At 51.3% G+C, this 14,648-nt stretch overlaps 1 protein-coding gene across 1 annotated transcript in view; it reads right to left on the bottom strand.

Moving 5' to 3' along the window:
- The window catches only part of XYLT1 (xylosyltransferase 1), a 307,371-nt gene that overhangs the window by 196,763 nt on the left and 95,960 nt on the right, over nucleotides 1-14,648 (bottom strand). Inside the window, exon 2 of the mRNA XM_084880756.1 lies at nucleotides 13,939-13,977. Within this exon, the coding sequence (XP_084736882.1) occupies nucleotides 13,939-13,977 (39 nt within the window). The remainder of the gene's footprint in view (nucleotides 1-13,938; nucleotides 13,978-14,648) is intronic.

Raw genomic sequence — 14,648 nt, forward strand, 5'->3', positions numbered from 1 at the left:
CAGGGGGGTTCACAATTCTGCCCAGGTACAAGGTACTAGCTCCCCGCTTCCTCTCCAAAGGACCTTGGTTGACTTACTTACCTAGCTCTTCTCTGAGCATCCATTTCATTATCTGAAAGTGAGGGTAGGAACCACACCTCCTTCACGGGGTTCAGGGGAAGATTAAGGGGGTTAACACATGTAAAGTACTTAGCACAATGGCTGGCATGTGAGAAGAGCTTGGCAAGTCTTAGCTGAGATTACCCAAGACATTTCAAAGGAGGCAGAGAGTGAGAGAACTGCCACCAGGCACCAGGAAAACAGGCGAAGGATGTGATCAACAGACAGCACTTTTTTTTTTTTTTTTTTTCAAATGCTCCTACCCACTCATATCGAAAATGCAAATCAAAACAGCAAGATACTGTTTTTACTCATGGGGCTGACACCGATGATATGGAGGATAATCATACCAGTGCTTCTGAGAGGGGAAACAGGAAATCGCTTGGCTAGATGGTTTGAAGAAACCCCCGGATAGGACAATCCAGCGGTGCCTGTCAAAATGTAAAACGCACACAGCCCTTCAGCCAGTGGTCACAAAGCTAGCCACTCACCGTCCTGATGTGCACACCCCACTGTGACATCAGGGATGCTGAAGAATGGAGCACTAGTGAAGATGGGGGGAAGGAGGAACAAGCTAAACGCCCACCAGCAGGAAAGGAGGAAGTAAACTAGGTGACAGAATATTTAATCTGTTTCATAAATACCTATTGAACAGTTCGTTCCTACCTACCAGACACCGTGCCAAGTGCAGGGAATAGAGGGGTAGGCAACACAGAAGGCAGCTAAGAACAGTGAGGACGTGATTCGTGCTGCTGTGAAATGAGGTCTGAGATACAAAGAAAGGAACGGAAGCTATTACAACATGTATTTCATCAGACTCCACTTCAAGAAAACCAATAAAATTCCTGCCTGTGCGCGTGCGTGTGTACAAAGGCCATTCTGGAGAAGAGGTGAGGAAACAGTTACTGGTAGTTACCTCTGAAGACTGTGGCAAGGAATATGAGAGCTTTCCTTTTCACTTGATGCCTTTTTTATTTTTTCATTTATTTTTAATACATGCTTGTATTATTTATATGCGTCCAATCTACCTTCAGTCCAGTCAGCTCTACTCTTAGAAGCATCCAGAATCAAACCACTTCTCTTGGCCCCCACCGTTAACACCCTGCTACCAACAGATCACTGTTTCCCTGGATGTTGCCTCCGCCTCCTCTCCCACCCATTTCCCTGTGCCCACCCTTTGACCAACCACAGTCCATCTCAGCAGAGCAGCTGATTCCCTTTTCAAAAGCCAGGCCATGCCACTCATCTGCTCAAACTCCTCCAAAGGCCTGCCAGCATGGAGCAGAAGCAAAATCCTTCCTAGGTTGGACCCTAGTGATCGGGACCCTCCTCCACCCCCCTCTCTCCCTTGCTCGCTCTTGCTTTAGTGACACTGGCTTCTATTGTGCAAATGGCCACGCCAAGCACAGCCTGCCACAGGGCCTTTGCACTGGCTGCTCTCTGTCCCTCCAGCTCTCTGCAGGTTTACCCACTCTTATATTTCAGGTCTCTGATGAAATGTTGCCTCATTTCCATGTGGCCCTTCATAATCCCTCCAAAATCAAGGGTAATCCCTTCCGATGGACCTGGCCTGGCCCACCCCTCACACCTAACCTTTCTCCTTAGCTCTTGCCACCACCTGATGTATCATATGAATACATCTGTCTTAATTACCATTTGTCTAGAATGCAAACTCATGACAGCAGGGGCTTCTGTCTTGTTCACTGCTACATGGCCACCCCTAAAACAGTATCTGGAACACAGGAGGCACAAAATACATAAATAGTTCAATGAATGAGCTAATCCAGTGGTCGGCAAACTCATTAGTCAACAGAGCCAAATACCAACAGTACAACGATTGAAATTTCTTTTGAGCGCCAAATTTTTTAAACTTAAACTTCTTCTAAATCTACTTCTTCAAAATAGACTCGCCCAGGTCTTGGTATTTTGTGGAAGAGCCACACTCAAGGGGCCAAAGAGCATGTGGCTCGCGAGCCACAGTTTGCAGACCATGGAGCTAATCAATAATACATTAACAATCATACAGCATATGCAATAGAAAACAGCATGTACATACAATGTTGAAAATAGCAACTATGAGCAACAAATCCAGAGAAAGGTCTCAAGTCTCCAGAGGAACATTTATAAATGAAAAATAAATAAATAAGAACAGCAAACATGTTTCCAGCCCCAGCCGCCCTCAGAAACAGGGTGGAGGAACACCACCCAAGGACCAACTAACCAGTAAACACCCAACAGCCAGCCCGCAAACAGCCTGGTTGTTTCAGGTCAACACGCAGCACACAGGACTCTTTCACGGAGTCCGCAGGGTAAGCCAGCCTGAGTGACCACGGTACAGTGTGTCCACTAACTAGGGAGCAAATGCCAGCGGCTGTGAGCACACTGCAGGCTCAGCCCCAAAGCCACAGACGGTTTCTGGGTATCCAACGAGCCCACACCCTCCTGGGACAGCCAAACCGTGGCCCAGCTGCCAGCCCCAGCTCTGCAGGAGGACGGAGCCCTGGGGTCCCGCTGGGTCTCAGCCTTCCCGCTGCCAGGGTGCAGAGCTGGGACGTAGGGCCTCATCCCCCCATCACCCACCCTCCTGGGGGCCCCTTCCCTTTTCCGTGCCTCTGCGTTTGCTGGCTTTCCAACAGGGAGGAGGCGCATTATAGCCTGCCTTGGTTTCTCAACTCACCCACACTGAAAGCTTGGCTCATTGTACTGTGGGCCTAACCCAGCCCATAGGCGGTCACTGGAGAGGGAAAGCTCAGAACCTGAAGATAGACACAGGGAGGTGTCAAGGCAGTGGGCCTCACCCAACCTCCCAGCACCCTCTCATTATAGGCCACCGCACCACTGCCAAGGCACCCCCGCTGAGGAGCCCTGGTCAGGCCAATGGCTCTCTGTTGGGGTTGGTGTTGCCCCCAGGGGACGTCTGGCCCTCTCTGGAGACACTGAGAGGGGTTAGAGGCCAGGGATGCTGCTAAACTCCCAATGCCCACAGGACAGGCCCCACAATAAAGAATGGTCTCATACAAAATGTTAGAATGCCCTGGCCTAATGGTTAGGGCATCTGCCAGCACACCCAAAGGTTTTGGGTTTGATCCCCGGCCATGGCCAGGGCGCATGCAGGAGGCAATCAATCAATCAATCAATCTCTCTCTCTCTCTCTCTCTCTCTCTCTCTCTTTCTTCCTCCCTCCCTCCCTCTCCCTCCCTCCCTTCGTCCTTCCCTCCCTTCCTCCCTCCTCTCCCTCCCTCCCTTCATCCTTCCACTCTCTCTAAAAATCAATGGAAAGTATTTTTAAAAATGTCAGGAGTCTTTGCCTCAATAACCCAGTGGATGAGCAGGAGAAGGAGGTCCCCTGAGGAAGGGGGACCCTTAGTGACCTACAGGCTGGGGGCAGAAGGACAGGAGTGATGAGACCTTGCCCACACTCCACCTGGAGGCTGCTGAGTTGACCTTGGCAGCCAGCTGCCTAAGGAAGCCGTGAGGGCATTCTTAATCGTGGGTCAGTCCCACTGCTGGCCAGGTCCGGACACCCTCCCAGCTGAAACAGTGCGCTGGCGGCCAGTGCAGGATGAGGCTCCAGGGCCAGCTGCGGACGCATTTCTTCTTGAGAAGGACCGTCCCCGCCTCGGCCATTGTGCCAGCCCCTCAGAGCTAGGCAGGCCTGGCTTTACTCATAGGGCGACACCGTCCACCCCTATGTGCAAACATCCAGGCAAATGTCCTGGTCTGATTGCTGGACTCAAGCTCCTGGCTCAGCTTCCAAAAACAACCTGGGTGTTTAAACTAAAGGATATGTCCCTCTTCGAAGACGGAAGCAGCTGTCCAAGTCCCAAAGGAAGAATGTTCCAGAAAGAGCACAAACTAGATTCTTGCAAAGAACGAATACCAACATCTTCGCCCTGGCCATGCCACAGGCTAGGAGAACAACGCAGGGGCCAGTTGGAGGTGGGGCCCCAGGAGGCCTGTGTACCACTCTGGGCCTAGGACCCCCCCACGAGCACGTCACCACCAGCCCCCCCCCCCCCCCCCCCAACTGGTGCCCACTTGTACTTGGGCCGCGAGCACTTGGTGAAGAAGCTGCTTGCGGCCCCTTTCAGAGCCGGAGTTCCTTCCTCCCAGCACCGAGCTGGCTCAGCATCTCCTTCGAGACAATGAAACTGCCTGCCTCTGGCCTTGCCCACCTGGCACCTGTGTCATAGCGAACTTCGGTTTTCCATCCAGCCCTCTTCGCTTCAGTGGGAAAATCAGAGCTACGATTCCGAGAAGGAAATGAGGACGGGTTTAGTATTAATAAGATGTTCCTTTCCGGGAAGCCATTGAACCCGGGAGGGGGGCTGCCCTGAGGCTGGAGCTGGACGGGCCCCACCTCCCCATCCTGCGGGTGGAGAACACCCAGGCCCCAGCCAGGACCCCTTGGGCTGCAGAAAGGGCCACCTGGAGGCCCTTCCACGGGCTACCCGAGGCAAAGGGGCGGCGGAGCACTTCTGAGAAGTCCAGAAGGCCGGTTCAAATGCCAGGGAGGTTTTATTTCCTGGAGGCGGGGCGGAACGGGGAGAGAGGAGTGGGAGGCCTTGCTTGCTGGCAGAAACACTCTGGCTTCTCTGTCTGCAGGTCCGTCTGCTGTGAGGCTGCAGGAGGAACTGGAGACCTGCCCTTCCCCCTTGTTCCCCGAGACCTTCGTCCCTTAGGCCTCCTCTGCCTCGGGGAGCAGAGGCAGGCAGACAGGAGTGGTGTGAGTGAGTGCCAGGACATGGGACCACACTGTCCCCTGCCTCTTCTCACGTCTGGGTCCTCTGATCCTTTATTTAGCGCTGTGGTGTTTAGCGTTGGTTCCTTGGCTTGGTTTTGGGGAGGGGTTGTCACAAATAGAACCTCCCCCTAGAAAAATGCTGCTACACCCACAATTGGGCATTGAGTTTCAAGAGGATCGTGGTTCCCTGGCACCGACCCTGGGACCTTTCCCCGGTTTAAAGACCCCCCTTTTTTATCAGAACACGGCCGGAAGTGACCGTGGCTACCCGGGGAAATCCCCCTGGCGGAGCTGTGCTAGCAGGAGGCTGGAGGCAGGCTGAAGGTCCAGGTCAACGTCCCCAAAGGGAACAGATGCTGCTCTGGGGATGATGGCTACGGAGATTGTACAAAGAGATGCTTGCTAAGGGAAAGGAGCAAAGGGGGTGAGTGCAGCAGAGCCAGCCCCAGCGGGGAGCTGTCAGCACCTGGGGAGCTGTTATCAGAACCAGGGGAGAGCAGCTGTAGCTACCGCCACAGCAACACTCACAGGCACGCACGGCCCACCCACGGGAAACGGCCCCACCCCACTGTCCTCCCACTCGCCATCTCCTGCCAGCGCCTCCTCTTGGCCACAGCAATAAAATCCATCACAATCTGCCTCTAGGGGCCCAGAGAAGGGAGGAGAAGGGAGGAGAGCAGGTCTGCTGGGCGTGGGGCACAGAAAGAAGACACCCAACCTGCTTCCTCTCAGCCAAGACCTCTCTAACCCAAGATGGCATCGGGAGGATGGAGGACATGTGGGACTGTGGAGCCTCCTGTTGCCGGGGACCACGTGGTACTTCTCGGACGGGGCATCCTGGTCTCTGCCTAGATGGGAGCCACTGAGCACGCTGTTGAGCCACTCTGGGTTTTCTCATGTGTAAAGTGCAAAAGGGGGGCCCTGGTGAGCCCCGAGGGGTGACGGCACCGCAAACGCTGCGGGAAAGGGAGACCTGGGCTCCTCCTCCCTCTGCACTCAGGAGCGCTGTGGTCTTAGGCCAATATTTACCCTCACAATGCCTCTGTGTCTGCACCTGCAGAGGTGGGGGGCGCGGGCCCCTTCCCTAAGTGCTGCTATCGTGATTACATGACTTCATGCATCAGAGTGCTTAGCAAGTCCTCGGCACAGAGAAAACACACAGCGATGTTACAGTAAGTAGCATCCGAGGCCCCTTCCAGCGCTTACATTCTACCAGCCTGGGCCCCGTGTGTTGGCGTTCGTGTTCCTCACACACACACCCACCCCCACAATGCTGCTGTTTCATGTGAAAGCAATTTTTAAAAAATATATATTTTAATGATGTTTTATAGAGAGGAAGGGAGAGGGATAGAGAGTTAGAAACATGGATGAGAGAGAAACATCGATCAGCTGCCTCCTGCACACTCCCTTACTGGGGAGATGCCCGCAACCAAGGTACATGTCCTTGACCAGAATCGAACCTGGGACCCTTCAGTCCGCAGGCTGACGCTCTATCCACTGAGCCAAACCGGTTTCGGCTGAAAGCAATTTCCTTGACTGAGTTATCATGATAACTGGAGCCTTCAAACCCAACCTGACCATCCCAGCCTGAAACTAACTCTCTCTTAAGCTCCCGGTGTGCACGGCCCTGTCCTAACACCCTGTGGAGAAGATAGGCTAAGCCTCCAGGTCTTGGTCCTGGTGATACTTTTGCCAAACACCAGCCGTGCCTCCTCACAGAGCCTTCAAATCCAACGACAACACCTTGTTGCTCAGTTGGCAGCTCATGAGCTCCTGCCTCGGTGCTTGAAATGGGATGCGGGAGGGGTGTCTGAGCATGCCTCCTGCTGGAGGGGTGTGAGCGTCTCCCAGCCCAGGGCCATCCCTCTGCTCTCTGGCTGCGGGGCAGGTCTCCCCCAGCCTGGAGCTCACTCCCTGCAGACACATTCCCAAACCCATCTGCTGCGGACTGCTTGCTCTGAGTGACCTTATCCTCTGTCGCCACCTCCACCTCTAGTACCTGCCACTATACCGATGACTATACCTGTAACTAGATCTACATCTACATCCAATCTGGAGCTATGTTAACAGCTACATCATAACTATATCTAGTCTCTATATCTAATCTAGAGTTATATTTGTATGTAATTTCTACATCTAATCTATACTTAGCATTTATAATTATATTGTATGCACTATACACATGCACATTATAATATACACAATATAATATCTATACATTAGCTACAGATATAAATTAGGGATAGATTACATCTAACATATAATTACATTTAACTACATCAAATGTATAATATATGATTAAAATATATATCATGTGTACATGTATTGTATGTATTATACATGTATGACATGTGCATATATAAGTCATAGATTTATAATTATATCTGTATTTAACCTCTATACTAACCTATCTATAATATAAATCTATACCATATCTATGTCTGTATCTTAGTAACGAAGCAGTGAAAGCGTCTTTCATTTGTAACCTGGCTCTCCTCCAGCCTCTCCCCCTCACGGACTGTAGGGCCTTTAAGAGGAAACTCGGTCTCTCTAGGCCTCCACTGGCTCACATGTGAGAAGGGACCAAGGTTAGTCCTTGCCTCATAAGGTTCTATTTCCCGATCAATAAAAGCTAGACTGCCAGGTTCAAATCTTGGCTGCTCCACTTACTAGTTGCTCTCACAGCTTCACCTCTTTGTACCTCAGTTTCTCATCCGTGCAAAGGGGCGACAGTAATACCTCTGGTCGGGGACAGCTGTGGAGTCTGAATGAGTGACTCCATAGAAAGAGCTTACTTAGACAAGTCCCCAGCACACCCCATAAATACTTAGGACATATTAGCTACAAATAATAAATTTACGAAAGTGTACTGTACACAGTTCCTGGCTCACCGTAAACACAGATGCCATCCATGTTGGTCATTATTGACAAGAGCAACAATTTGAAGTGTTCCCAGTCAAAGAGCTAAATTCGAACCTTCGGTGTCTTGGGCAAAGTCAGCCCCCACCAAGAACAGAGGGAGAGTGACCTCAACGCTATTTTTCGAAGCGGTGTGTGTGTGGCTGCGCGTTGGGGAACTTGCTGCCTATTTGTGGAATGTTGCATCACATCGCTCACGCTGAGTCACACAGACCAGAAAGGCGCCCGTTGGCACAGGACCGCAAATCCGCCCTGGGAACGTGTCCACGGCCCCGGCCCGGCCTCCCTGCCCGGGGAGCCAAGTCTTGCCCAGGCTATGGTCCAGCTGGTCATTCGCTGTCCCACCCCTCACCGGGGCTGGTTACAGACCCAGCAAATCACAGCCAGAGGACAAGGTCGCTGTAGAGGGATATGGCCTGTGCCCAGCCCAGCCTGTGTGCTCCGGGGAGGCTCTGCTCCCCCGAGGAGCTGGGGGAGGAGAGCAGATGGGCTGAGAAGCAATTGGTCTCCCCGTCCTCTCGACAGATGTGGGGCACCATTAAGAATTAATGGGCTGGAGATTCAGGTAAGAGCCATTCAGAAGCTCCCTGATGACTCCAAATACCGCTCTCTGCGGAGGAAAAGGTTAATCGAAGCCCAGAACTGGAAGAGAGGCAATCCCGGGAGTGGCAGGAGAGCGTCGGGAGAGAGACTCCTGCGCGGAGGAGGCCCCGGTCTGCCTCCGAAAGAGGAACTGGGCCTCGACGACCAGTTACTGGCACAGCCTGCTCAGCGGTCCAGTGCCTTGGCCAGCCTCTCCAGCAACCCCAGCTAACAAGCTGGGTTTTTAAGTTGCTGTTGTTTTTATATATATTTTTAACGCTGCAAATGTGAAGCCATAATTCTCTCAGGAACCGCCTTTGAGAGGTGTTTTCCAGTTCATACACCGTGCACACGCTCGCTGCGGCGTGAGTCACCGCTCTGAGCGCAGTCATCGCTGCGGACACAGGCTCTGGGGATGAATGTGTCCCGGGCAGAGCCCAGGGGTGGGACCGGTCTGGCATTGGAACATAAACAAGAGGACAAGGAAGGAACAACTCACTTTTCTACAAGGTCCCAATGTCACGGCTGGGTCTGTCTTTGTACATGAGCTGTCCACAGAGCAAACGGGGTTACACCAAGGTTCCCCACCCCTGATGCTACTAACATGTGGGGCTGGATAAATATTTCTCGGGTATTTGCAGGGTGCTGAGCAGCATCTCTGGCCTCTACCCACTAGATGCCAGTAGCACCTTCCTGACCCTGAGTTGTGACAATCAAAAATGTCTCCACACTCCACCAAATGTCCCTTGAGGGGCGGGGGGTGAGGGCCGGAGCAATAAATTTGCTCCCAGTTGAGAACCACTGGATTAGACCGAGGCTGCAGTCCCACTGAGCATGAGCCAGCTATTAAACTAATAACAGCTATTAGCCAGATTTCCCACATAACCCCCATGATCAGCATGATATTGCTGAGACCCAAGATTCCCTTGGTCCCGTCAAAATGCTCGCCCTGCTGGACATGAGTGTGGCTCAGTGGCTCCACATTGAAACCCCTTTTCTCCTCTTCCACTTCCTCAGTCCTTGCTCTTCACCTCTGCAGGAGAAGGTAATTCCTTATTCATCTTGACGTTATGATGACACGAAGGCATCAGAGGAGCTCGAAGGAACCAACACTGTAATTGACTCTAAGGAAAACTGACACTGTTTTTATAGGAAGCCACATATAATATGCAACAATTTCTGAACACTATTCCCGCAGTCTCTTTGCTTGGCTAACGCTTCCTCAGCCATAAGCTCTCAGCCCGAATCTTCCCTCCTCAGCTTGAAACTCACCTCCAGGGAGAGACCTCCCTGCACCGTGCCCACTCACTCTCCTTTGCTAACGTGCCTGTCTTATTCCTGTGCACTTACTACCCCCTGAGAGGATGGGCATTTCTATCTGTGAATTCACCATCTGACTCCCACAACCAGAATGGGTGCTTCATCGGCAGGGAACCTCCTGTCTCGCTCATTCTTGTAACTTCACTTCAGCATCTCCCACAAGGCCTGCCCCAACCTCCTGGCCCCCAAACTATTTATTGAATAAGGGAATGGGTGGGTGGATTTACAACGGCATAACATCTGAAATATTGATTTCCTTCCATCCCTGCTCATTCTCCTTGTGAGCGCTGTGCACCATCCTTTGGGGCCCCAGCGTCAACTTTCAATGATATGAATGTCACTGTCTCCCCTTCTCCTCCAGTTAGCGGATCAAAGAAATTCAAGAGTCTGATTGGTCGTCCAAGGCTGAGCTGTCAGGAGTTTTCCTCCCAATGCCCTGGATCTTCAGGTCCTGAGAGGGATCTCAAGAAAACCAAGGTCTGCTCCCTTCTAAGTGGGGCCAAGTTCGCAAAGAGCCAGACTGACAAACCTTTACTCTATGGAAGAGGGCCTTTATGACAGCTCCCAGGGCACCGCCGAGTTTGAGCAGAGACCAATAACTAATTGGCAGTGAAGCTGCTGGGGAAAGGGAGGCAGAGAAGCTAAAATGAAATGACAAGAGGACTTGTCAATTGGGAGTGGATTCCGAAATGATAGACCATCTTGGGGGTGGGTGGGTGGCGGGGGGAGGTCAATGAGAAAGAGGAAACCAAATAGTGAGAATTCAAATTTTTCACAACACTATTGATACACAAGGAAATGTTTCATTTTTGCTGCCTGCAAATAAATGTTGTATTGGGTCCTTTGCTTAAGCCAATTTACCCACAAGTCCTATGACAACCTATCTATCAAAGAACTACTCACTGTGTGGAGCAATGTAACTATTTATCTATATATCTACATTCACCATCAACCTATTGCTCTTCCTATTTATCTACATACATCCATGGATTCTTGTAGAAAGTTCCTTCCTTCCTTCCTTCCTTCCTTCCTTCCTTCCTTCCTTCCTTCCTTCCTTCCTTTCTTCCTTCCTTCTTCCTTCCTTCCTCTCTTTCTTTCCATGGACCTTGGGCAGTTTACATCAAAGCCCAGCCCTCCAGCTCTACCTGAGCATTAGCAAAATCTTCTAGCGGTCAAGGCAATTGGAGAAATGGGTAGAGGTGGAGAAGATTCTCATGGCATATGGCTCTGAGTCTGACACCCTCCAATGCTATATGCCTCCTGTGCGACCTTGGACAAATTACTGTTCCTCATCTGAACTGGGGATCACGAGAGCACCGATGTAATTAGGGCACTTAGGGGATCCAATGGGAGAAGCCAGTTAGTTATTGGCGAACGTCAGTGGGAGTGAGGATCATGATGATGCCACCAGGCCGATAACCAAATTCCAACTCCTCTCAGGCTCCCCCCCCCCCCCCCCTTCTAAGTCACCTGGTTCCTGGGTAACCGCCATCTGGGACGAGGGAATATTCCCCACCATAGCCAGGCTTCCCTGGTGCCCCCCAGGGGCTGCCCGCTGAGGGGAAAGCTGACTCCAGGGATTTCAACCTTTCGCGGCTTCCTCATTCTATTAATCTGGCCGTTAAGGAGAGAGTCCTGCTGATCCAACAGATGCAAGGCTCTGCTGTGCTAACGGCAAAGAGCAGAGCTTAGAGGAGTCCTCGGCAGCCCATCGATCCATCTCCCCCAATTCAGAACAGCTGCATGGGGCAGATTCGCCAAGCACCAGGAGGGACGATGCAATGCACACCCAGGAGAGAGGGGGTGCATGGAGCCAAGGGCCCCCGGGTGGCCCTGCACACGTGAAGTCCCTGGCGTGTGGCGTAGGGACGTGGGTGGCAGTGAAATCCAAAATGCAGGTCGACCTGTGGCACCCATGCTGCAGGATGGAGCAGGTCATGCCTTTCCTAGGAGCAAAGGGCACTTGGGAGGTAAGGAAATGGGCGCTGAGCAGGGGCTCAGAGCAAGCACATTGGCCACTTCCTCTGCGTGGCTGACTCTTCCGAGCTCAGGCACAGCTGCCATCTTGCTCGTGCCACGTGGCTAATATTTGGGGCACCCCTTTCTGCCAGAAAACGCTTCCCTGCCCCTCCTGCCTGACCTGCTTGCCGCAGCTGAATAGGATCCCGTCGTGACTCACACGATGGGCCGAGGCCCAGCACCAAGTGAGATCTGGCCACAGGCTTGTGCCAACAGTTTAAAAAAAACAAACAAAAAACTGCACTTTGGTTGGGTTCCAGTGTCCCTTTAACATGGGAAACCAGAAGTGGGGAAAAGACAACAACATCCGACGGCTCCCCAGAGACCAAGAGCCAGATGAGACTGAGGGCGTGCTGTTTGGAGACAAATTGAGTCATTTCCCCAGTGGCGTGGCACAAATGCGAAAAGCCCTCCTCGTGCCACGGCCGGCTGCAGCGCGAGGCTCGGGTCCCCTGAGTCGTGCCTGTGACTCTTTAAGAGAGTTCTGGGTAGGGGTGAGCTGTCACACTCACAGTGTGCCGGCCAAAGCCGCTGGCACGTGACTGCTCTTTCCCATGGACTTCCTGAAGGGCCGATTAGCCGGTTTCCATAGCGAAGGACTCAGGAGGGCCAAGGACAGACCACAGGGGGCAGTGCCACGCCACCCCCAGGAAGTGAGATTTGGCTTCCAGAATCTGGACACAGACTATTTTCCCAGGGGGTATTCCTGAGTTAAATGAGTTTTCCTGGCGGGGAGGAACTGATAAAGAAGAGAAGAGGCATCATGTGTAAAGCGCCCTGGAAGGTCGCTCACAATCCGCTGGGTGGCCTGGGGAGAGACCGGTTCCCCAAAGTGCAGCACACCGACATCTAACGGAGTATCTTTACTAGTAGGTGCTTTTAGAATAAGGTGACCAGACGTCCCGCTTTTGGCGGGACAGTTCCGATTTTTAACAATTTGTCCCACTTCCCGCGGTGTTTTAAAACAGTCCCGATTTTTGGAAAGAATCTTTCCAGTAGTAACTCATCCCACAAGGGGACATAAGAATCTTTCCAAAAATCGGGACTTTTTTAAAACGCCGCGGGACGCGGGACAAATTGTTAGAAATTGGTACTGTCCCACCAAAAAGCGGGATGTCTGGTCACCTTATTTTAGAGGCCACCCAAAGGAACTTTTAAATTGTATTGATTTAATATTTATTTTAACGTTTTGCAAAAACAAATTTAACTAGCATGCCAAACTTGTGGTTTCACAGATATTTTTGCCGGAGACAGCGTCTGTCAAGCTTGGCACCACAGGCAATTTTAGGCTGGATAATTCCTTGCTATGCAGAGGTCCTGTGCATTGGGGGATATTTAGCAGCAAACCTGGTCTCCACTGACTAGTTGCTAGTACTAACCCATCCCACAGGGGGACATAACCCAGAATGTCTTTAGACATTGCCTAATGCCTGCTGGGGGTCAGAGATACCCCTGATTGGGAACCATTAGCTTAAGATCAATCTATTTCTGAAATTAAAACACAAAAATTAACTTAAGGAAAAATAATATATTTAGGTGATGTGATAGAACAGGTGTAATTTACCCATGGCAAGCAAACATGGCCGAGGTGATAGATGAATGAAGAAATTTGGAAAAGCCAGGTCAGAGGATGACCGAACAGGCAGGAGGAACTGGGTCCTTAAGCTCCTCAAAGCCCCACCCACTGCTCTTTCCTGCCAGCTCTGTGGTCTGGTCACCCCTGAAGCCGATATAACTGAAAGTGTATGCTGGGAAATCTGAGGACAAAACGAACACAGAGAAACCCTCAGAATCCTCTCTCCCAACAACGTCCGGCCTTCCTGTCCTGGTTCTTTCTGTGGTATTTTCTTTCTTCCTTGATCAAATTGAATTCATTGTAGTAACATTGGTTCATAAAATTATATAGGATTCAGGTGTACAATTCTATAATACAGCATCTGTATATTGTATTATGTGTTCACCACCCCAAATGAGGTCTCCTTACATCACCATTTATCCCCCCATACCCTCTTCTACCTCCCATGGCGCTTTTGGACACCTGGGTACACATATGTTTGCACACACATGCACAATCAGCTGTTGTGTGTGTGCACGTGTGCATACATGCACATGCCGACAGGACAGGAGGACAGCTTTTGTGCCTGTCTAGACTTTCCGAGCGATGGAGCCAAGAGGATGCACAGATTCGCCCTGGAGAGCTGATGCAGGGACATCAGTGCAGAGAGAAGTGACAAAGACCATGGGAAGGTACTCACCTGGGTCTCCAGGGTGATCAGCGGACTTGGGTGTGGGTCCTGTGGGAAGAAAGGAGAAAACACACATGAGTGGTGGGTATTTAACCTACTGCTCCAGGATCATTCAAACCAAAGCTGGATCTCTTCCCACAGGTAAGCCGCCCACAGGTAACCCACCCAACTCTGTCTCCCCCATTCTACAAAACATGAGAACAGAGTGGTCCAATCTCCAATGTCCCCCCAGTCCCCAGATGATTAAGAAGATTCAAGTTTTTCATCAAGAGGTGAAGGGAGCACCTACATGGAGATCGTGCAGAAGGATGAAGTGTAAAGAAATCAGAAACAAAGCATCCTCACTGAAGAGCCCAAAGTGTGTTCAAACTCTCCATGTGAAGGGAAAGGTGGTCCACAAGAGGATGAGAAATAAACCCGAAAGAATATAAAGTCCCAATTAGAGGCAAGGCCACCAGCTTGTGTCTGATCTTGGAAAGATTGACGGAAGAAACAAGACAAAGAGAAGGGCTTAATTCCTAGTCTGCAGAGCCCATTCCAACGGGCTGGGAAGATCCTTTTCGGGAGAGAGAAGGCCGGAGAAAAGTCCAATTCATTCACTCTCTACAAAAGCCAATTGACTGAAAGTGCCTGGTGGTCATGTCTCGGGTCATTACACATGAACTCTCTGGGCGGGGGCCAGCGTGGGCACACAGAGGGAAGGGACGGATGGGAAGGAG

The sequence above is a fragment of the Pipistrellus hanaki genome, assembly GCF_964339955.1.
Source record: "Pipistrellus hanaki genome assembly, chromosome: 4".
Lineage (NCBI taxonomy): Eukaryota > Metazoa > Chordata > Mammalia > Chiroptera > Vespertilionidae > Pipistrellus > Pipistrellus hanaki.